Source organism: Cupressus sempervirens, chromosome 6, assembly GCF_028749045.1.
Source record: "Cupressus sempervirens isolate cs-2001-9-10 chromosome 6, ASM2874904v1, whole genome shotgun sequence".
Lineage (NCBI taxonomy): Eukaryota > Viridiplantae > Streptophyta > Pinopsida > Cupressales > Cupressaceae > Cupressus > Cupressus sempervirens.
In genome coordinates, this window is record NC_143123.1 from 435,927,436 (window position 1) to 435,952,880 (window position 25,445).

The 25,445-nt window shown below is 33.5% G+C and overlaps 1 protein-coding gene across 1 annotated transcript in view; it reads left to right on the forward strand.

Annotated features, from left to right (window-relative positions):
• Positions 1-11,053: 11,053 nt before the first annotated feature.
• LOC149552914 (endoribonuclease Dicer homolog 3a-like) overlaps positions 11,054-25,445 on the forward strand; it is a 72,069-nt gene continuing 57,677 nt past the window's right edge. Inside the window, exons 1-7 of the mRNA XM_089790252.1 lie at positions 11,054-11,091; positions 13,200-13,392; positions 15,411-15,506; positions 15,596-15,730; positions 15,806-15,875; positions 19,410-19,474; positions 19,588-19,797. Coding sequence (XP_089646378.1) covers positions 11,054-11,091; positions 13,200-13,392; positions 15,411-15,506; positions 15,596-15,730; positions 15,806-15,875; positions 19,410-19,474; positions 19,588-19,797 — 807 coding nt within the window. The remainder of the gene's footprint in view (positions 11,092-13,199; positions 13,393-15,410; positions 15,507-15,595; positions 15,731-15,805; positions 15,876-19,409; positions 19,475-19,587; positions 19,798-25,445) is intronic.

Sequence of the window (25,445 nt, forward strand, 5' to 3'; positions counted from 1 at the left end):
TATGGGGTGTTATAGAAGCATCTAGGAATGGGGGATCTTTATTATCAGAGATTAATCACACTTTCTTAACTCTCATACCAAAAAAAATTGAATATCCTTGAGACTTTAGACCTATTGCCCTATGCAATACCATTTACAAAATTTTATCAAAAGCCTTATCTAGACAGCTTAAATTGATTCTTTCTAAACCTATCTTAGAAGAACAAACATGTCTTGCCCCAGGTAGGTCCATTCTAGATGGTTTAATAACTATACAAGAAACAATACTTTCAACAAACAAGAATAAAGAGGTGAGTATGTTTATGAAGTTGGATATGCAAAAAGCATATGACATGGTAGACTAGATATTCCTATGCAAAATACTGGAAGCCTTTGGTTTCTCCCAACAATGGATTAACTTCATTTTTAAATGTATATCTAAACCTAAAATTTTACTCCTAATTAATGGGACCCTTGTAGGGTTCGTCGATTTATCAAGAGGAATAAGGCAAGGAGACCCACTATTGCCTTTTCAATTTATAATCATGGTAGAAGCTTTTGGATGGTAGATCAAAAAAGTACAAACATAAGGCAATACTAAAGGAATTACAGTGACAGAGAATGTCCCAAACATCACCCATCAACAATTTGTAGATAACACGATCCTGCCTGATAAAAGCACGTTAGAGGAAGCACAAAAATTTAGAAATATTATTCAGTTATACCTAGAATCATCAAGACAAAAATTAAATGCTAAGAAATCATACATCTTCTTTATTAACACCAAACTTGAAGTAGAAAATTAGATTTGGAACATCATGGGTTATAAGAAAGGAACATTCCCATGTAAATACTTAGGTATAGAACTTGAAAAAGGTTCGAGTAGTAATAAAGGCGGTAGAATGGATAACAAAATAGGGCATTAGAAAGGGAAATAGTTAACAAAAGTGGGAAATAGTTAACAAAATTAGGAAAAGTAACAAAGATTAAAGCTATGCTTTCAACTCTTCCAACTTTTCAAGTATTATATCTTCCACTAAAAAAAAGAAAATAGAAGCAAAATTGAGAAAATTCTTTTGGAATGACATGGAGGAACATAAGAAAATGGGACAATATAAGAAAACCCAAGGGACTAGGGGGTTTAGGGATTAAAAATCTAAATTGGCAAAATGAAGCCTTAGAAGCAAAACTAGTTTGGAGACTTTATAATGAGAAGGAACAAAAATGGGCTAAGATTCTATATAACAAATACTTAAATGCATTTGACCCTACTTCCTTATTGAGGATGCAAAATTTACCCAGAGGATCTATACGTTGGAATTTAATAGTCAATTGCAGAGAACTAATTAGGAAATATATAACTTGGGACATGGGAAGAGGAGAAGAAGCCTTTTTTTGGGAGGACTCATGGGATGGTCACCCTTCCCTTGACAACTTAGGCATCCCAGAGAATGTTAAAAAAACATTGCTAAATTTATGGGAGGCAAAAGTTAGAAATTATAAGCATTTGATAGAGAAATATGGCAGAGCAACATGGAAATGGAAAACTCTAGAAAACATTGAATTGGACTCCAGAGAAAAGGAGGATTTTCAAAGGATTTTCAGAGAAAGGAAAGTAAATCAAATGGAAAGAGTAGATAAGCACATATGGGGAGCTTCAAAAGATGTAAAATACTATGTGACAAAAGTTTACAACCTCATCATTGAATAAAAAAGATGGGAAGAGGTAGAAATGCCTCTGAAGCTTTGTTGGGATTCTGCCTGCCTCCCAAAAGTAGGAACCTTTCTTTGGGTTATCCTCCAAAATAGGATTCTAACAGTAGACAGACTTAGTAAAATAGGTTTTGAGGGGCCCTCAAGATGCATTTTATGTAAGAAAGAAAGTGAACGTATAGATCACCTATTATTTCAATGTAGTTTTTCTCAGTATTGTTGAGAATGGTTAAGACAAAAGCTACCCTAGATTGCACTATTCCCTAACAATCTAAAAAGCAATCTAAAAGGTTGGCCTATTGACAAGTTTCATAATGTCTACAACAAAGTTTGGAATATAAGCCATTCTATCCAAATGTGGGAAATATGGAAAGAAAGAAGCAAAAGAATATTCTATGAAAATGAATTTACAAGCTTCTTGCTAAAGAATAAGATAGAAGCATGCATAGTAGAAGTAATAAATTCTCACCTAAGGAAAACTATTATAGAAGAAGGAATGTTTACAAACTAGGATGGAGTATGAAAATAAATTGGAACAAATTGATTAACCCCCCTTTAATTTACAAAAAAAAGAGTCAAGAGGTTAGGGACAATTGCAAATGGGAATCTTTCCTCTTAGTTGGACAAAACTGAACTTTGATGTATAATAAATTAGGATTCAGGAAAATGGATTATCAAAAAAGTAAAACATATGGGAAATATGACTAATAATTTAGCTGAACTGGTAGTCCTCCAAGAAGGACTCAGATTATGTAACAATTTAGGGATTAAAAGACTAATCATCAAAGAGGATTCTCAGATTATTCTTAATGCTTTGAGGAAAAGGAGTACCTCAAATTGGGTATTAAACTCAAAATTAGAAGAAGTTTAAAAATATTTTGATCTCTTTGAGGAGACTAAAATTCAACACACTTTTAGGGAAGGAAACTGAAAGAATGATTTCTTAGCAAATAGAGGGGCAGATGGAGAGGAAATATTATTAGTTAATCAATAAATTTAAAACCATTATTAAACACTATAATAAATATAAAATCCTTATAAGTAATGAGAAAATAAAGTTAATTTTTAAGGAATGATGAATAATGATGGAAATATTAATCATCAACCATCATACATTTATTAGGCTTCTAGAGCCTTTGGTAGTCTTTCCATCTATAAAAGGAGCATCTATATCCTATAGCAACATATGACATCTATTTGTTAAATTTAGTGTAGGGCTTAGATGGAAACAACTATGGTCATTTTTCATGCATTAGAACCTAAAATGATGGCTTTTAGGGGTAATGTCAAGCATGAAAGGTGGAATAGGATTTTGAATCCTATGGATAATATTTCAAGGGTAGTGATTAGTAGGGTTTTAGGAGATCAGATCTTCAATTATGACTATACTTGGAGGATGAACAACTATGTTATTGAGTCCTTCATATCCTGTCTAGTTAGGGCTAACATAGACCATGGTTTGATTATTAATCTATGTTGGGATATCATCTTTGATAGAAGGCACAAATCTTGGTCCACACCTTACCAAACACAAGTCTCGGCTCAAGGAAGATTTCTTCATATGGGTCCAAAACAATCCTTCCCAAAAGCAAGCACACAACTAAAGAGAAGGGGGACCCATTACAAAGGGTATACAGATGAATCTGATATCTATGTATGTGGTTAATCGACAAAAAATGGAAGAATTTGGAAGTAGAAAGTTTACTATTTAAGTAGATATTGGAAAAGGTTTTTGGTTGTTATTTAATTTGTTGGTTGAATGCAAAATGGGTGTGAATTATTGATAGAGAAGGAAAGAACCAATGAGAAACAAGAAGTGGAGAAGGAAGATCAAGTAGAGTTAAAGAAAAGTGAAAGTGTGAAGGAGTGAATTAGCGAAGTGAAGATCTAAGAAGAGAGAAGACATAGTAGAACTGAGATCTAAACAAGTGATGTAGTACTTAGAAATCTTACAAATTGTTTGACTATTACTTTCTTACCATTATAGAAGAGAAATATCTTAAATGAGTGGATCTAAAAAGTTTGTGAAATCCTATGGTAATATTGATTGGTGATGTTTGTAAGTCCTCTAGAGTGGGCCACTCTTTAGATAAGACCAAGGAGTGATAAGGCCTAGATGATCTTTCTATTAAAACCCCATAACCAGGTCACACTAAAAATGTGCATGTAACCTTTAACAAGGTTTTGTCCTAGTACAACTCACTTCAAAAGAGTGAAATTATTTAGGTTACTAGTCCCGAGTGATTTTTCCCCTTACAAGAATTCTTCATTAAATCATGGTGTCAAACTTGTGACTTTTTTTATGTTGTAAATTAATTTTCATGGTATTTACTTATTACTACAACTTTGTAACAACTAGATAATAGTAAAGTAAAAGATAAGCTATATTTTTTATACTCTGTAATAACAGAAACAATGAGATAAAAATTTGGAGTAAATCGTTTACAAGTGTGAATAGTGAAGTTGAATGAGATCACGATTTATTTATTCTGATTTTAATAAAGTTTTATTGGTACTAAATTATTTGGAAGGCCTATAGGATAGTTGGTTATAATTGATTCACCTCTCCACCCCTCTCAATTGTCTAACAATCAATATTTATTATTGTGGAATTATATCAGATCAAACATGAGCTTGGCCAATAAATAGCAAATGAGGATTAAATTAAGTGGGCATCAATCAAGAAGTTATAGCAACTAGAAGGTCATCTATCAAAGTGAAAAGAAAATAAAGTCAGTTTAGAGCACACCAATATCAGAGATGTAAAACAAGTGAAAGCTTCATTATCTTCAAATTCTGCAAAAAGGGGAAAGCCCCAATATTTTTTTGCTATAGGAAAAGTGAGCTAGGCCACATATATTAGTAGTTGAGAGTGGAAGTTAAGACCTCCTATATGAAGGTCACTCAAATTCACCGCTAGACTGTGGGAGAGCTCTCAAAAGCCCCAATCTTACTCCATGTATGTAAAATGAAGGAAATCCTCAAACTCAAACCTATGTAAAAAGGGGAATGCCCCTATATAATTTTGTGTATCTATAGTGGACAAATGTCCATGGGCTTGACAAGAGGTTATCTTGACTCCTTTCTTTCCTACTAGTGCCTATTTGAATGGAGGAACTGTGCAATTTTTTTTGACAATTAATAAAAAGCTTGGCCTAGACCTATTAGTGATAAAAATTATTGACAAATGATTGGTAATGTGCAACCAAATTCAATACATCTTTGCCATAGATTCTATCATTGGGAAGTGAAATCCATGGTCAAGGCTTTAACTCAAAACATGTCACCATCTAGAGGGCAAAAAGAGAGAGAAAATAGTAGATAATGAAATAATATAAAGAATGTGTCAATGTTAAAGATGTAGACATGAATTTTTTTATAAAAAATTTCAATTAATTGTCTAATGCTCATTTTTGTCAAATTAGAATTAGAATGGGAATTTCATCAATTCCATCTATTTAGATAGAAGATTGAATTATGGTTTTGGGGGTTAAATGGGGATAAAAAATTCTAACTTATCTGAATTCCAATTCTTGTTTTGTAAACCCAAACACTAGATCTAAAACTTTCTAGAATTAGAAAAGCTAATTCTTGTCCAATTTCAGCAACCAAATGTGCTAAAGGCACAATGTTCAAGGCAAGTTAAAACATAATTCACACCACAAAGTACCCCAAAAGGCCAAACAAACCCTCAATGCTGATAACATCTTTGATAGAAGGCACAAATCTAAGCATACACCTAACCAAATACAAGTCTCAGCTCATAGAAGATTTCTTCAAATGGGTCCAAAATAATCCTTCCCAAAAGTGAGCACACAACCAAAGAGAAGAGACCATTTACGAAGGGTATATAGATGAAAAAAATCCGTCAAGATAGAAGACTCAGCATCTAAGTAAGGAATCAAGAACTCCAAGTAGACAAAAGATCAATGAACTAGCTTAGAAATCCATAGAGGCTAAGAGGACCTCATATCCACAAACCCCAATGTAAACCATAAAATGTGGCAAAGAAGGGTTAGAACAAAGCACAATTGCACAAACACCTTCCCAAAACCATTAGAATGGTCCTCCTCATCACCATCATCCTCCCTAGAAAATTCACAATTTCAAAACCCACCCTCCTTCCTCTTCCCACTCAAAGCCATAAATTGAAATGCACAATTTTATATATTGTTGATAAGATCAATACTCTTTTTTTAAATATAAAGAAATTATTAAAAATGAACTTATTAAAAATATTTACAAATTCAATAGTTTGATATACAAGTTCATCAAAAAAATAATGGTATATATGTGAATTAATCTAAGTATGTAGGGGAAATCTTGAAAACTTTTGGAATGAATGAGCCAAGACTAGTCATTAGACCTATGGTGATTGGAGTGAAATTGTTAAAAGATGAAAATACTGCTGATATAAATGAAACTCAATACATATCAATGATTGGTAATTTATAATATGTTGTGCATAGTAGGCAATATATTTCACGTGTTGTTAGAATTTTTGCAAGATTTTCATCTAATCCAAAGGAAACACACATGATAGATGTCAAGAGAATATACAAATTTATCAAAGGGACTCAAGATTTTGGACTATGGTATAGAAAAGATGGTGACTTTACCCTTAAAGTCTATATAGATGATTATTTGGATGCTAATGTTGATGATAGAAAAAGCACAAGTGGTGAAGCTTTCTTTTTTAGGATAAATATTGATAACATGGCTAAGCAAGAAACAAAGCTTCATTTCACAATCTATTGCTGAAGCTGAGTATGTTGTTGCTGCAGTCAATTATTCTAATATTATTTTGACTAAGCACCTATTGGAGAGAATGCAAGAAGACATAAGTGAGCCTATTACTATTTATTGTGATAACACTAGTGCAATAAATATATCAAAGAATCTGGTGATCCATGCAAAGACAAAACATATATCAATGAAGTATCACTATTTGAGGGAGAAAGTACAAGAAAAACAAGTAAGGCTTGAACATGTGAAGTCTAAGGAGAAATTTGTAGATATATTTACCAAGTCATTGCCTAAAGATACTTTTGAGTATCTAAGAGGTAAATTGGGATCTTTCTCCTATCCAAAATTCACTTAAGTGAAGATGCATGTTCTATCAATTCATGGATGAACAAAATTATATTTTTGGAGTTGATGCAAGAGTTCACACTTTAAGAACAGTTCTGAAGTTGCAAAAATAATTGGAATAAAACTAATAGAAATAGTATATGCAAGGTACAACGTATAACTACAAGGCTTTATAAGTTTCACATTGTAACTTATAGTTGCATTTGGCATTGTTGTCAAAGGGGGACACAATCTGTGAGAAACAAAATGAGTTGAAGAGATTCAATAACGAAGAATAAAAAAATGGGGAGCGATATACTATGGGAGGGAATTTGTAAAAAGAATGAGTAGTAGATGTAACCAAAGGGGGAGAGAAATAGGAAACTAATAGAAAAGATCAGAGATGCCGCTGAATAGAAAGAAATTGTATACTAGGTGCGAGAAATGTTGAATACTGTTATTGCTGAAGAATTAGACCGAGTACAGTGGATGATGAAATTTGTTGTAGAGAACTTAAAGGAGAACCAAGAGCTAAAAATTTGTATTATTGTCAATGCACGCATATGATTATCTTATGTATTATTTGTAATATAAAATCACATGTTTATGTGTTGCCATCAATTCCATAGGGGGAGATTGTTAGCCCAAATTGATCATGTAACAAGAATGCTATGAATGTATGTGAAACAATCATATCATTTGTTATGTTTTCATTGATTCCAAAGTCTAAGTTGGCTAGACACTATTCTAATTCAATAGAGTGTCATATCATTTGATTGATGAAGAGGATTTCAAGAATGTATAATGATTTAGTAGAGTTGATAAGTATGGTATTCAATGGTCACTTGAATGAGTTGGAGAGTGATAATGTAATATTGGTTTGATTATTTTGCAATCATGTTATCCTATAAGTAATGATGAACTTTATGAATTCACTGAGCTAAGCAAGTTATACTAAGTGACAAGGTTAAAGGAACACAATATTGCCTAAGCTACTACAACGTTAAGCAAAAAATTCATATATTAACTGAGTAAGGTGTCACCAAAGTAAAATTTAATGTTCACCAAGTATAAGTTGGAAGAAAAAGTTAAGAAAAATGGAATCTAAGGCCAACTTATGGTGAAAATAAATAATGTTTCAAAATTTCAAAGGTGTGATTCAAAGTTTGTTACAAGATCAGTGACTAAAAAAATATAATGAAAATATGATGATAGAGATTGAAACGAGATAAGGATGAGAACTAAATTTAGTGAAAGTTCCATTTTCTAACTGACTAAGTATAATGAAATTGATGTCTCTTTATGTGGCAAAGCGAAAATTTTTGAAAGAATTTGGAAGCAAAAAGTTTACTATTTAAGGAGATATGGAAAAAGTTTTTGGTTGTTAATTAATTTGTTGGTTGGATGTTGAATGGGTATGAATTATTGATAGAGAAGGAAAGAAAAAAAGAGAAACAAGAAGTGTGGAAGGAAGATCAAGTAGAGTTAAGGAAAAGTGAAAGTGCGAAGGAGTGAATCAGCCAAGCAAAGATCATAGAAGAGAGAAGACATAGCAAAACTGAGATCTAAATAGGTAAGGTAGTGCTAAATCTTACAGATTGTTTGACTATTACTTCCTTACCATTGTAGAAGAAAATTATCTTAAATGAGTGGACCTAAAAAGTTTGTGAAATTCTATGGTTACATCGATTAGTGATGCTTGTAAGTCCTTTAGAGTGGGCCACTCTTTAGACAAGATCACAGAGTGATAAGGCCTAGATGATCTTTCTATTGAAACCCATTAACTAGGTCACACTAAAAATGTGCATGTAACGTTTAACAAGAATCTCTCCTAGTAGAGCTCACTTCAAAATAGAGAAATTATTTGGCTTGTTAGTCCCAAGTGTTTTTTTCCTTTACAGGATTTCTACATTAAATCATAGTGTCAAATGTGTGAATTTTTTTATGTTGTAAATTGATTTTAATGGTATTTACTTATTATTACAAATTGGTAACAACTAGATAATAGTAAAGTAAAAGATAAGCTATATTTTTTTAATACTCGATAATAACAGAAACAATGAGATAACAATTTGGAGTAAATTATTTACAAGTGTAAATTGTGAAGTTGAACAAGTTCACCCAGTTATTTATTTTGATGTTAATAAATTTTTATTGGTACTAAAATATTTTGGAGGCCTATAGGATAATTGACTAATTCATCTGTCTCCCCTTGTCAATATCTAACAATTGATATTTATTATTGTTGAACTATATCAGATCTAACATGGGCTTGGCCAAGAAATAGTGAATGCAAAATGAATTATGTGGGCATCAAGTAAGAAGTTATCACTGCTAGAAGTTCATCTATCAAAGTGAAAAGACAATAAAGTCAGTTTACAACCCACCAATATCATAGATGTAAAATGAGGGAAACCTTCATTATCTTCAAATTCTGCTAAAAGGAGAAAGATCCAATCTTTTATTATTATAAGAAAACTGAGCTAGGCCACATATATTAGTAGTTGAATGTGGAACTTAAGACCTCCTATATGAAGGTCACCCCAATTCACTGGTAGACTGTCAAAGAGCTCTTGAAATGTCCCAATCTTACTCCATGTATGTAAAATGAAGAAAATCCTCAAACTTAAGGCTATGTAAAAAGGGAAGTACCCCTATATAATTTTGTGTATCTATAGTGGACAAATGTTTGTGGACTTGACTAGAGGTTATCTTGACTCCTTTCTTTCCTACTAGTGTCTATTTGAATGGAGGAACCATGCAATTTTTTTTTGATAATTTATAAAAAGTTTGGCCTAAACCCTTTATCGATAAAAATAAGTATCAAATGATTGCTAATGTGCAACCAAATTCAACAGGTCTTTCCAATAATTTGTCTAGTTGGGAAGTCAAATCCATGGTCAAGAGTTTAACTCAAAACATGTCACCGCCTAAAGGGAAAAACGAGAGAAAAAATAGTAGATAATTAAATAGTATAAAGAATGTGTCAATGTTAAATATGTAGACATGATTTTTTTATATTTCAATTAATTATCTAATCCTCATTTTTGTCAAATTAGGATTAGAATGGGAGTTTGACCATTTCTACCTATCTAGATAGAAGATGCAATTATGGTTTTGGGGGTTAAATGGGGATGCCAAATTCTAATTTATCTAAATTCTAATTCCAATTTTGTACACCAAAACACTAGATTTGAAACTTTCTAGAATTACGAAAGATAATTCTTGTCCAATTTCAACGACCAAACATGCCAAAGGCACAATTTTCAAGGCAAGTTTGAAGGTGATTAAAACCAAAAAGTACTCCAAAATGCTAAACAAAGCCTCATTGCTGATAACATCTTTGATAGAAGGCACAAATCTTGGTCCACACCTTACCAAACACAAGTCTTGGCTTAAGGAAGATTTCTTCAAATGGGTCCAAAACAATCCTTCCCAAAAGTGAGCACACAACTAAAGAAAAGGGGCACCCATTAAGAAGGGTATACAGATGAAAAAAATCCATCAAGATAGAAGACAGAGCATCTAAGCAAGAAATCAAGAACTCCAAGTAGACAAAAGATCAATGAACCACCTTAAGAGTCCATAGAGGCCAAGAGGACCTCATATCCACAAACCCCAATGTAATCCATTAAATGTGGCAAGGAAGGGGTAGAACAAAGAATAACTACACAAACACCTTCCCAATACCATTAGAATGGTTGTCCTCATCAACATCATCCTTTCCCACTTAGAGCCATAAATCGAAATGCATAATTTTATCTATTGTTAATAAGATCAATACTCTTTTTTAAAATATAAAGAAATTATTAAAAATGAACTTATTAAAAATATCTATAATTTCATTATTTTGATATACAAAAGTCTTCTATAAATTTTTTAAATACAAACAATTATTCTTGAATATAATAATCTACTTAAATATATTTGTATTCACATTCAACAAACTCAAATACATCACTTCCTCAACAATCTTGTCAAGGATAAAATCATTATGAGGAAGCCTCCAAAAAAAATCTTATAACACCAAACCAAATCAACCAATCATAATTAAGATAAATAATTTATATAATATATATATAAATATGAACATGTAAAATAGTTTTAATTACAACTAATAAAATAATATTATAAATTGTAAATCAATTACTATTTACCACTTCAGAGTTCTTGAGTTCTTACTATACTGTGAACACTAGTGAATAGTCACTACTCCTTATAGAGTTTTTCGCACAACATCACATCGGAAGGAAAATTCAGATTTGTTGTAACTGAAGATCAATTATCTAACATGGAAGCTGCGAGGGAGGACGAAATTGTTTCAAGGAGGTATGGCAAGCAATTATTTTTTTAATAGACATGATTTACCTACAATCAATAATGACAATTTGAATTTTGATATATATGTTTTCTATCAATGAAGATGAGGTAAATTTTCATTGAAAGTTCAGTAAGAAGTTGTTTTACAATAGTAATGAGGAGCACTCTTTGTGATCTAGAATAATGATGTTCTTTTGGACTTTACTTTAAAAAAAAAAAAAAAGTGTGAAAATAGCTATATAAATTGATTTAGGTTTCTCGATTGTGTATGTGTTTCTAAGTATGAATATTTCCTGTCATTCTCAGTAACAAGGATCATTTTTTTTAAAATTTAGAATAATAACATTGTTTTGGTTTTTACTGTTTTTAATATAATAAATATGTGTGAAAATAGTTATATAAATTATAGGTTTTCGGATTCGATTGCGTATGTGTTTTGAAGTATGAACATTGGGGATGAAAGATAGCAAAAGATGTATAACCTCTCTTGCTATCTTTAATTTTCAACGCAATGATACATATTATCTTGGGATCTTTCATTTTCACCTTGATGATGGATACCTACGTGTGATTGGAAGGGTTGATGTTAAAAAAAAATTCACAATCGAATTGATAAACCTATGATCTTGCTATCTTTCATTTTCATCCCCGTGATGGATCCCTAAGTGTGATTGGAAAGGTTGATATTAAAAAACACATTCACAATTGAATACAAAAACCTATGATAGATTATAAACCTAATATAGCAAATATGTTTGAAAATAGTTATATAAATCTAATATCTCTTTGTATCTTAATAGTTGATCCATATTTTTGACAAGGCTCCAAACTAAATATTATCTATTTAAGAAACATTCACTAATCCCATCACAACATTTCTAAGCATAATAATATGTAGAACTCATGATATTAAATTCTAAAAATTTATAATTAAATTAATGTCACTTTCAAATATATTTTAGGTATGATTCTAAAGATTGATGCAGATAAAATTGACATTCTTGAATCCACAAATGAGGACAATAAGTAAGAAAAAAGATAATAATTATCCAAGTATGTTTTCTACACAATCTTTTAAAAAATGATTTAGATTAAGCAATTGTTTCCCCTTGCATTTCTCTTCTGATGGAAAAGTTCTTAGGGTCCATTAATCTTGATCAGCTAATCTTGATTTATATATATATATTAAATATATTATCTTAGACTTAAAAACTAAGTTTTATATGATAAATAATAATATTTTTGTTGTCAAATTTGATTCTGGAATGGATTGTGTTTTATTTTTCACATAACTTTCCAATCACAGAATGTGATCCATCATTAGAATGAAAGAGAGAAAACATAATGATAGGTAAAAGAGTGATATGAAAAGTTGATGTGAAAAATAAAACACAATACGATCCAGAAACCAGGAAGACATTCTTTTAAAATGTTGCATGGCGGCCAAAAAATTAATACAAGGGTTGTTAGGCCCTTGCCTGGGGGACGCCATGATTGCAGAAGAAGAAAATGCTATGTTGCAATGGAGGGAGGATGTAGCCCTCAAAAATTTCAGAGGAATACAAAGAAATAAGTAGACTTAAACGAGAACAAATTTGAGAAAATTGGCAGGAAAGTCTAGTTGGAGACTCGTTCTTCTCAGCTAGGCCTTGGGTTTCTTATATGCAATGCAACTCAGGCGGGTATTACTCTGGTCTGTTTAGTTGAGTACATTCATAATCGTTAAGTTGTTTCGTATTCTTGCTTAAGGATTTGTTCCTTTATGGGTAATTGATAGTGGCTTGGCAAGCATATTAGCACCCTTTAAGTTTTATGGATATTTGATAGTGGCATGGCAGGCATATTGGCTCTCTTTAAGTTTTGTGTAAATAGAAACCAAAGAATTTAGAACTAAAGAGGTGATAGTTGTGTCTGAAATTATATTGAACGCCATTCCTAAAAATTCAAGGTTCGCTTATGGGATATGTGAGGTCATAAAAAAATTGGCCCCTAAACATTCTTGAAATTTATCAATTACTCTCAATGCAAATGGCTCACGCGTCACATATATCTTACAAGATACTGGTACATGGCAATGTTTAAAAAAGCTAAAGGGTAATTCAACTTGCAATTCACAGTGTCTCCCAAACAGTGGGTCAACATGCAGCTAGTCATTACAGAGAAATTTTGAATTGTTCCCGACTGCCAACAGCAACACAGATTAGAAGAACAGAAGGATCTGCTTTGGTATTCAAGTTTTGTGGTATACAAATTGCATCTGGTTTCGCTATAGAATTTCATGTTTCAGGGAATGCAATCCACTTGTCAGCTGTTAGGTCTCATCAAAGGCTAGCCACTTGACACATTTGTGCTAATCTGGTATATCATATTCCTTGTGCTTTTGGTAAAAGAGAGAGGAAACAATATTCTCTTTACTTTTTTGGAGACATTCAGTTGCTAAGTTGTATTGGATGTCTTCAGGCTTAATCCAAATTTATCTTGACTTCCTACTCTCTCTCATGAAATAGATAGTCAAGGAAGGCTGTAAAATTTGGGGAATACAATTACTTGCTAGCTATCGGGTCTTCCAAGCTAGTTGATAATAAAAATGGCATGATAATTTTCTTAGCAAAGTTTGTATGTTTTCTATGTATACCCTACATTTGTGTAGCAAGACTCCCTCATATCTCCTTGTTCATCCTCTTCTGCAATGACCAACATTAAAATGCTTTGAGATTGAAGGTAGTGGTGCTTTGTCATGCTTGAAACCTGCAAATGTGAAATTAATAGATGTTTCTTTAGTGTCCTTTCCATGATCATCTTAATGGTGGTCATTGCTACTACAACTTTATTTTGTTAGCTGAAATTCTGTACGTTTTTGTGATGCATGAAATATATTAAATTATTGCCATGGGCTAGAAACTACAGTGCAAGCATCGCTACAATGTTCTGTTCATGTTATAACTTTCTGATGCATAACGCTTTTGGCTGTACATTGTTATAATATTTCTTGTCAACTTAAAGTGCTACAAGGAATACTACAACAGCTGAGATTATGTGGATTCTCATACTACAACCATGAACATGCTATACCTTATGAGATTTTGTGCAAAATACAATTATAGTAACCATGTAATCAATGTTATGATGCGATCTGAAACTTCCTCTTTTGGAGTGCTCCACTTCTTCCACCCTTCTTGTTATGCACAAGTAATGATTGTTTTTCTTCTCCTACTTTGCATAACCAATTGAAGTTGGATTTTTTTCCAATGGCCATCCATGATAAGCACGGTATCTCCCTCGGTTGCCCATTACTGTACAACATGTGGAAAAAATACATGCTACAGAAACACCATTGTCATGGAAATATATACATGTTTGCAACACAAGAATATCTTGTAACGATAGCAATAATTGTGAACTTTGCATATATTTCGGATTCATATCTCCTATGAGTGTGTTCTGACCATCCCCTTCCTATTGTCTTGGAGAGTAGATGGTTCTTTTGTCATCCTTGCTATGGAACATATATTCCTTAGTGGTTTTGTATTGCACAATATCAGAAGCTATTTCACCTCTGACTAGTACAAGCAACAAGATACTTGTGTTCTTTTGTAAAATATCCTTCTTGCATTTGAAACATTAATGAATTAGTTACGCTTTTTATGCCATTCTTGATTTCCCATACGTTGGTTTGCCTCTTTCCTAGGCTTGGCTAGTGGTTAAGTTGGCAGAGTTAAATCCCTCCATTTCTACTTCACATATACTAGAAAGAGTAGTCTCATATTCTTCTGCCTTATTTGAATGTGCTCTGTCTCCGAAGGCTCTACTTTGCCATCTTGAGGCAGAATCTCACTCTCCTCTACTACATTTTGCTTGTGTTAATCTAGCAGAGACAACCTGCAAAATGATGATTCATAAAAATAGGAATAGAGTATATTTTACCTTTCTTAAACCATTCTTGGTCTGTGCATGGTGTAGACTCCTTCAAACATTCACCAATCTCCATGTTCTTGATTCCAGGGCACTCTTATTGAGAAATTTTCTCAACTCAAACTGTGATGCTTTGATTGGCCATTGACTCTCCTACCCTTATACTCTATCATAGCCCATCCGTATTAGTAGCTTGGAGCCTACACCCTCAGTATGCTTTTCAAATTGCCAAAACCTGCAAAAGGAGCACAAGGCATGCCTGATGATATTCTTAGCACCTGCAGTTGCATTAGTTAAACAGGTAATGTCGAGTACACTATTCTGTCAATCTAAAATAACATGAGAGATACGATGTGATCAGGTGCCTGATTGAGAACATAATCATAACCTCTATTCTTCAACTTTGAAAATTCCAGCAGTTTGAATATATAACAAGACATAAAAACTTGCAAGTGGCATGTTATATTGGAGGGAAAGCAGTAAAAGACTGGAAAGAAGCAACATTGAATGAGGTAACTAAATGAAACTTGAATATAACATACCATTGGATTCAAATTGCTTTTCTATTTTAGTTCTAAATGGTGTGGGGATCAAATTGCAGGTGCTTGTGATGACTCCTCGGATTTTACTTGATGGCTTGGATAATAATTCAATAACCCTAGAGAAAGTCAACCTCATGATCTTCGATGAGTGCCATCATGCAACAAAACATCATCCATATGCTAAAATTATGAGGGTAAGTGATTGAATTTGTTTCTAAAATTTTGTTAAAATATGAAGCTAATTAACAATTCATATGTTTGTATTGAAGGTTTATCAGAAAACGTCTCAACAAAAACCCAAAATATTTGAAATGAGTGCAACGTTGGTCACAAAAAAGGGTGAGTACACTATCTGATATAGGAAAATAAAAATAAAGGACTATCATCAAATTTAAGAGACATTTTTCCTGAGATTTCATCTTGCTAGCTGGTATGCATATGCATCATATATTCTTTTAAATTGTATGTACCTGGACCTATTAAATTTTTTGTGATCTGACAGTTACTGTCTGTGCCTCATCTTACAAACCTACAATTTTTTATCATTATTCATATTCTTGACTGATGATGATATGGAACTTGTTGTGTCTTTGGCCCAACACTTCATGTCCTCCTTGTTTCTGGATTTTCATGTCCTCGTTTCGTATTTTTATGGATGATGCTTGAATGATTATCTCATTTCAAACTTGTCACATCCCATCAGAAGCCTCCACATTGAATGTGGAAGGAGAAGATAAAATATATATTACAAAAAGAGATAGTAAAAAAAAAAAAAAAATAACCAGTTAGTATGATTTTTCTATGGATTGATGTGGAAATGCTATACTTCACCCTGTTTGGTTGAGGACGAACCCTTGGTGTAGTATGGGATGCACCAAATCCTCTTCCCAAGTATATGACGGAGCAAAAGAACAAGGAAAGGAATGAGGCCTATGGTGTAGTACACAATGCACTAACATCTTTCTCTTTTGGGGATGCACTGGGGACAGTGGATAGTTATGCACTGTATATGAGCTGATCATTATTCTTAGAGTGATTTTGTAAGAGCCAATAATTATTGTTTGGTGTATCCTCTATTAGTTAGTCACTATTGCGTAGTAATATATGATGGAGCTACTCCCCGTGTATGCGATGAACAACAAGCTAGTCAGCTTGTACTGTACCTGCATTGTGAAGGACCTAGTCCTTGTATAACGAACACCTTCTCCAGACCTCTATGTTATTGGAAATGTTGGGCAAGCGTAACATAGTGGTCTAGACCACTATGTTATGGAAAATATCAGGCAAACATTAATGTTTACCTGTGATGTGAGGGAGTTAGTCCTTGTACCCATGTGCATATGGCTAAGTGATAAAACTAATGACTGATAAATATGGGTATGGAACCAACATTGGATGGTAGTAGATATGTTTTATTGGATGGGACCAAGTTCTTAGTATCACATAATTAATAGATATGATTAAAGCTATCAAGATCTCATCAAGAGGAGAGAGTAACCTTCCTTTTCTTGCTAAATATGAAGCCTCTAACTTACCTTGGGAGGATACATAGAGAGGGTTACTAGGAGTGTTTATAATCTCCACTTTGGAATTTAAAAAAAGTTACTTGGTTGTTTTAGTGAAAATCAAAAGTAAAAATAAAAGTTGCAACTGAGGGTGGTTGCTACATAGGCATCAGGTAAACCAAGTTCAAACACTAGAGACCTATGAATCCCACTTGAGTTTAGATTAGGGATATGATATTGTACCATTGAATGATCCTAATTAAGTCAGACTCTTGGTCCACATTTTCTTTGAAATCCTTCAATAAATTTTAAGCCTATGAGAATGGTTGGCTAACCCTAAGACATCCTAGGGAGAGTGTGAAAGCAAATATTCTTATAAGAATTGTCAACAAATATCAGAGTGTGTAGTGAAATTTGTGTTATTTAATTTTTATTAATTTGATGACCAAGTTTTACTCTAATTTGAGATCCTGTCATCTCTGGTAGTTATCATGGTATATCTAAAAATACTAAGATTTGTCTCTTTATGGGAGCATGAATTGCTAATTATACAATTGGCAACATCCTCCATGGCTAGTTTGTAAAATAGTAACGAGACTCACCAAGGCATTTCTATTAATATACTTGGCTCTGCAAGTCACTGCTGAGTCGAGTCCGAGCTAGGTCACGAGTCTATTTGCCCTTGCTGAGTCAGAGCTGGGTCCGAGTCTCATTACTTTGGTTCGTAACTATCTTAATACTTGACATTACTATATATTTGAATGAGCAAGAGAGAATGCTTACAAATTAAACGAAATTGATTTGGTTGATTGATATTCTTTATTTAATGAGACCAAGTTCATAGTATCGCTTAAATCAATAGTTAAGGTTAAAGAGATCAAGGTATCATCTAGAGGAGAGAATAAAATCCCTTTGATTGCTAACTACTAAGCCTCTAACTTCCTACAAGAGGATAAGTAGGAAACATCACTAGGAGTGAACCGTCAAGGCTTTGATCTAGGTCTAGGGATGACTCTAGTTATGGAGACTGAAGACTATCATGAGTGAGCATGGAGTGCGATATCGTTGTTGCCAGCATGGTGAATGGAGGAGTATTTATAATCTCCACTTCAGAATTTAAAAAAAGTTACTTGGTTGTTTGAGTTAGTGAAAATCAAAGGTAAAAATAAAAGTAGCAACTTAGGGTGGTTGCTACATAGGTATCAGGGAAACCAAGTTCAAACACTAGAGACCTATGAATCCCACTTGAGTTTAGATTAAGGATATAATATTGTACCATTGAATGATCCTAATTAAGTCAGACTCTTGGTACACATTTTCTTTGAAATCCTTCAATAAATTTTAAGCCTATGAGAATGGTTGGCTAACCCTAAGACATCCTAGGGAGGGTGTGAAAGGGAATATTCTTATAAGAATTGTCAACGAATATCCGAGTGTGTAGTGAAATTTGTGTTATTTAAATTTTATTAATTTGATGACTAAGTTTTACTCTAATTTGAGATCTTGTCATGTCTGGTAGTTATTATGGTATATCTAAAAATACTAAGATTTTTCACTTTATAGGAGCATGAATTGCTAATTTTACAGTTGGCAACACCCCACGTGGCTAGTTTGTAAAATAGTAACGAGACTCGCTGCAAGTCACCCAAGTTGTTGAGTTAGGTTACCTGTGACCTTGACCCACCAAGTCGTCAAATATCTTATATTTCTATAAGGCATTTCTATTAATATACTTAGCTCTACGAGTCACTGCAGAGTGACGATTGAGTCTAAGCTGGGTCGCGAGTCCAATCGCCCTTGCCAAGTCAGAGCCGAGCCGGGTCCGAGTCTCATTGCTTTAGTTTGTAACTATCTTAATACTTGACATAACTAAATGTTTGAATGAGCAAGAGAAAATTCTTATAAATTAAAAGCAATTTACTTGGTTGATTGAGTTAGTGAACATTTTTAAGTAAAAATAATAATCGTAGCAACTCAGGGTGGTTGTTAAAAAACTGAATAAAATTTGTTTTATCCATAAAATAACAGGATTTTTCTTATCTCATGTATTTAGGAATCATCGTAAGTTTATCCTTGGTATAGGCAAAATAATTTAATATGTAGGTGAATAGAGGCTTTTGCACTGAGATATTAAATTAGTAGTAGTGAAGAACGGATACCAAGAACAAGAATAAGTGGTACTGGTGATTAATCCTTTTTTTAAATTAAGTCTATAGAAATTTCCTAACCTTAAATACTGATTCATGATATAATATACTGTAATTATGAAGTATATATCTCTTGAAAATAACACTCAACAGTTCGTAAATAATATATTTAATGTTGAGAAGATGCTATTAGCTATTTATATTTGCATTGATATCCACAGGGTTTTCTTCTAGCAGTGATTGTGAGAAACAAATAACACAAATTGAAGAAATCTTGGATGCTCAGGTAAATCTGATGACCCCTATTGTGAGAAACTAGTAACATTTCCATCATTTCTTGGTGTTTTCTTCATTTCTCAGATGTTAATTGTAACCGCATTAATTAACATGCCCAAACAGACCATTACAGTGGAAGATAAGCATGAACTTGAGTCGACTCCAGACCCTCCAAAGAAAATAACTAAATTTTATTCCTTGTCAATTGAACATCAAGCCCTACAAAACAAATTGGTTTCTGTGCATCATCTTTTTGAGGAAAGCAAAGCAAAAAGGATCAGAGCAAATGTTGAATATTGTCTTCAGAATTTGGTTTTGCTCTGTGCATTAAAGGTATGGTTTTTAACTTTTTTAATATTAAATTTTTATTTCAGTAATGTTCTGTTGAGATTTTCATTTGTCACACTGAACATATATAGGATGTTAAGGAAAATATGGTATTTAAGATGGGTAATTGGAGATGGATTTACTGTTGCTCTAATTAAACCCCTTCTGTTATTATACCTCATTATGCATTCATTCCTTGGCAAGTCTCAGTATGGTATCTTCCATGCACGACTCTATTGTTTGATCCAGCTGTCACTTGCATCGAGTGCCTTTTTGTGCAGTGGCTACATGACTGTGTTATTCATCTTGATATTTTTTGATTTTGACTTATAAAAAAATCAGTTGATCCTTTCGGGTGTTCATTAAAAATCATAAAACCAGTTTCTTTAGATTTAGAAGGTTTAAGCACTCTTACTGCTACAACATTCACATGAGTTTATCTCTGAAAACTTCTAATCCTTTAACCGATAGTGATGCTGATCAAATATTCTAAAAGAAAATTTTTAAAAATATTTAGGAAAGAAAACTATTGATAAAATTTTAAAATGAAGGAGAATAAACCTGCTACTGAATCTTTTGTTTTCTACATAACTCACCTCCTTCTCTGTAGATGGAGAAACGATGTTTTCATTAGACCACTAGAGTTGCATTTTTCATTCACAGACAAACTCAATGCAGTTCTGATGATCTAATTAAAAAATGATTTCAACACTTAAAACTGCAACCTCACTTATTTTATAAATGAATTCACAGTCTAATGAAAATACTAAGTCCTGTATGAAGTCTCCGAACAAATGCTTCATTAATAAACTAACTGAAAATGCTTTGAATGTTACATGAATTCAGAGCCCGGATATATATAGGAGCGAGGACCTTGCATGCAACTTTACTGCTGAGATTTTCTCCACGTGTCTTCCACAATTCTACTAAATTATTATTATTATTCTTTCACACTCTTAACCAAATACTTGCGCGTCTGCTGAATCGTGGATTACTTCGTCACTTCTTAATGCCTGCCTGTGTGTGTACTATACCTGCAGGTTGTGCCTCTTCCACAGTCATGTAGCTAACATGCACAGATCAATCACCAGGTTGTTCAGACCTAATTACAGATTCTGTCATCATATAGATTCCCCTCACTTTGTTTTTTCATGGTTCTTGAAGATTGATGCTGAGATCTTCACTTCAAACTCCAGCTCCACCGCTCCATTTCCACTGTTCTATAAATAATTTCTAGAATACTTCAGTTTAGGAGTAGTTTGAACAAGAAGCATGCTGTACATATGGCATGCATTAGATGATATTTTTGGATGCATTTTAGTTTAGTCGTAGTTACTTCTTCTCCCATCCTTAATCATAGGCATGGAATAATGCTAAAACTACTGTCAGAACTCCTGATCTATATTTTGATCTATGTGTTAGGGATTAGTTTTAACAATTTTTATTTGAATAAATGTATTGTCTGAACAACAATTTGTTGGTGGAATAATATCTCAGTTTTTTTCTCTGCAGTAAAATAGAGCCTTCCTTGTTTTGAATATTATCATTTTTTTTTATTGTGTTGCTACTGTTGTTTTAATCCTACATTTGGTATCAGAGCGGAAGGTGTTTGGAAGACAGCAGCATGGCAAACAATTTGCAAATCCTAGAGTTTGATGGAGTTGATTACCAATATTGGTCAATCAAGATGAAAACTTTTTTTATTGGAAAATATTTTTGGGAGAACGTTGAATCTGGATATGAATATCCTGCAGATTGGAATACTCTCCAACTTAATGATAGGAGATTGAAGAAAGAAATTGAGAAGAAGAATACAATGGCATTGTTTCACATTCAGATGGCTCTTGATAAGAGCTTGTTTCCTCGAATTGCTGATGCACAGACAACAAAAGAGGCCTGGAAGACTCTAAAAGATGCTTACCATGGCAATGATCAGATCAAGGTTGTGAAGCTACAAACCTTGAAAAGAGAATATGAGAACTTGAAGATGAAGGAGACAGAGAGTGTGGGAGATTTCTTTGTGAGAGTGAAAGATGTGACTCATAAAATGGCCACTTTGGGTGAATCTATTGATCAAGAGAAAATAATACAAAAGGTATTGATATCTCTAACCCCAAGATGGAATATTGTAGTAATTGCCATAGAAGAAAGCAAAAATTCAGCTACCATGGAGTATGATGAATTGGTTGGATCTCTTATATCACATGAGGATAGAATAAGGGACACGTCTATCAGTGTTAATGAGAAGGCTTTTGCTTCCCAATTGCAAATTTCAAAGAACGATGGTGCTAGCAGCAGTAGTAACGACAACAAAGTCTCGGGAAGGGGCCAAAATCAGAATTTTTCAAGAGGATCTAGAGGAAGAGGAGGTGCTCAAGGAGGCAGAGGTAGAGGCAGATTTGATAAAAGGAACATCCAATGCTATCATTGCAATAAGTATGGACATTTTGAGAGAGAGTGTAGACTGAAATTAGGTAACAATAGTGCAAATTATGCCCAACAAGATAAGGATCCTTCCTCGGGTAATTTATTTTTGTGTTATGGGAAAGGTGAAAGTACTATGAATGATGTTTGGTATTTGGATTCTGGATGCTCTAACCATATGTCTGGCAACAGAGAAATATTTTCAAAGCTTGATGATAGCTACAGATCCAATATTACCCTTGGTAATAACAATACTGTGGATGTTGCGGCCAAAGGAGCCATGGATGTTCAGACAAAGGAAGGTATGAAAAGTGTTCAAGATATTTATTATACTCCCAAGTTAAAGCATAATTTATTGAGTGTTGGGCAGCTATGTGAGAAGAATTATAGAGTGGTATTTGAGAACATGCACTGTACTATCTATGATAAGAATAAAAAAAAGAAGTGATTACAGTTGTTCCTATGACAAAGAATAGGATGTTTCCTTTGAAGTTTGGTCAAAATGATAATCAGCTTGTCAATATGGCTTATGAGGATAAAAGTTGGTTGTGGCATCTCAGGTATGGCCATTTAAATTTCAATAGTTTGAAGAATCTAACATCAAATGCATTAGTTCTTGGATTGCCTAAGGTTGAAGAGCCTAAACAGATTTGTGAAGGGTGTGCAAAAGAGAAACATTCAAGGGAATCATTTCCAAAAGGCAATGCATGGTGGGCCCAATACCCACTTCAACTTATTCATTCAGATATTTTTGGTCCAATGCAAACACAAAGTTTGGGTAAGTCGTCATATTCCATTATTTTTATTGATGATTACTCACGCATGTGTTGGGTATATTTTTTGAAGACTAAAGATGAAGCCTTTGATACATTCAATAAGTTTAAAGCTCGTGTAGAGAATGAGAAAGGGAGCACAATAAGATGTTTGAGAATAGATCGAGGAGGAGAATTTTTCTCAAACAATTTTCAGAATTTTTGTGAGATGAATGGCATCAAAAGACAACTCACAACTGCATACACACCCCAACAGAATGGAGTGGCTGAAAGGAAGAATCCTACAGTGGTAGAAATGGCAAGGAGCATGTTACAAACCAAGGGTTTGAACAATTCTTATTGGGCTGATTCAGTTGCTACAGCCGTATATATTCTCAACAGGAGTCCTACAAGTGCCCTCCACAAGATGACTCCATATGAAGCATGGTATGAGAAAAAGCTCAATGTAAATCATTTTAAAGTTTTTGGTTGTTTGGCTTATGTTCACATCCCTAATCAGAATAGGCAAAAGCTAGATGCTAAAAGTGAATCATGTATTTTTGTGGGCTATAGTGAGGAAAGAAAAGCTTATAGATTATTCAATCCTATTACTAATAAGATTGTTGGTTCAAGAGATGTGTTTTTTGATGAAGGGGGAGTTTATGGTCATCAAAAACAACATGTTGGAAAGCCAAAATCAGTTTTGGATGATGATGATATTGCTGATAATGATAATGAGCAGCCAGCTAATGGTTCTATTTCAAGATCACCAAGCCCACCAAAAAACCCCTCACCAATACCAAGAGCAAGTCCATCCTCTAGTCCTCCAAGGAAGGTAAGAATATTGAGTGATATTTATGAGAGGTGTCAAAATCAAGCACCTGAAGAAGATCCAATAGATGAGACAGTAAATTTTGCATTACTTGCTAAAGCTGATTTTGAGCCATCATGTTTTGAAGATGCATGTGCTAATGAGGTTTGGATGCAAGCAATGAATGAAGAGATGGATTCCATTGATAAGAATGAAACATGGGAGCTTGTAGATCTTCCACATAAGAAGAAGAAGATTGGCACAAAATGGGTCTATAAGACCAAGTATAATAGTGATGGGAGTGTTGAAAGACACAAGGCAAGATTGGTTGCTAAAGGTTTCACTCAAAGGTATGGCATTCATTATGAAGAAACTTTTGCACTAGTAGCAAGACAAGAAACTATTAGGATGCTAATCTCTCTTGTAGCTCAAAAGGAATGGAGTATTCATCACATGGATGTGAAAAGTGCTTTCTTGAATGGGTACTTAGAAGAAGAGGTATATGTGGGACAACCACAAGGTTTTGAGATTCAAGGCAAAGAAGATTATGTCTACAAGTTGAAGAAGGCTTTGTATGGCCTCAAGCAAGCACCACATGCATGGTATGCAAGAATTGATGGATATTTTTAGCAGAATGGCTTTCAAAGAAGTAAGAGTGAACCTACCCTTTACTACAAACAAGAAGGTAATGATATTCTCATTGTGAGTTTGTATGTTGATGATTTGTTATATATGGGTAGTAGTTCAAAGATGAAAGATGAATTTAAAGTTGCTATGATGAATGAGTTTGAGATGAAAGATTTAAGTCTCATGAAGTACTTTCTTGGCATGGAGGTTTATCAAGGTAAAGATGAATTTTTTATGTGTCAAGAAAAATATGCAAAAGATATGTTGAAAAAATTTGATATGGCTGATTGTAAACCTCTTTCCACTCCAATTGCTCATGGAGTTACATTATGTAGAGATGATGGTGCGAAAATTGTTGATGAGACATTATACAGGAGCATTGTGGGGAGTTTGATGTTTTTAACTCACACAAGGCCTGATATTGCTTATTTAGTTTCATTGGTTTCAAGGTATATGGAAAATCCATCAGAGGAACATATGAAGGCAGCCAAGAGAATTTTGAGGTATGTGAAAAGCACGGTAGATTTTGGCATTCACTATTCTTCTAATAAGTTTGAGCTTGTTGGCTTTAGTGATTCAAATTGGGGAGGTTGTTTGGATGACCGAAAATCTACATCTGGTAATTGTTTTTCTTTAGGTTCCAGTTTAATTACATGGAGTTCAAAGAAGCAAAGTATGGTTGCTCTCTCTTCTACAGAAGTGGAATATGTTGCGGTCACTTCAGCTGGCACACAAGCTTTATGCCTTAGAAAGCTTCTTGAAGAAATTGGAGAGATATAGGTTTAGCCTACTGTGATTTTTTGTGACAACATAAGTGCCATTAAATTGGCCAAGAATCCGGTTCATCACAACAGGACCAAACACTTTGATCTTAAACAACATTTTATCAGAGATTTGGTACAAAATAAAGTGGTTGAGTTGAAGTACATTAGCACAAAGGAGCAAATTGTAGACATCTTCACAAAGGCAATTAGAAAAGATCAGTTTTTGATACTCAGAGATCAGATTGTGAGTCCTCTCAGCATCAAGGGGGAGTATGA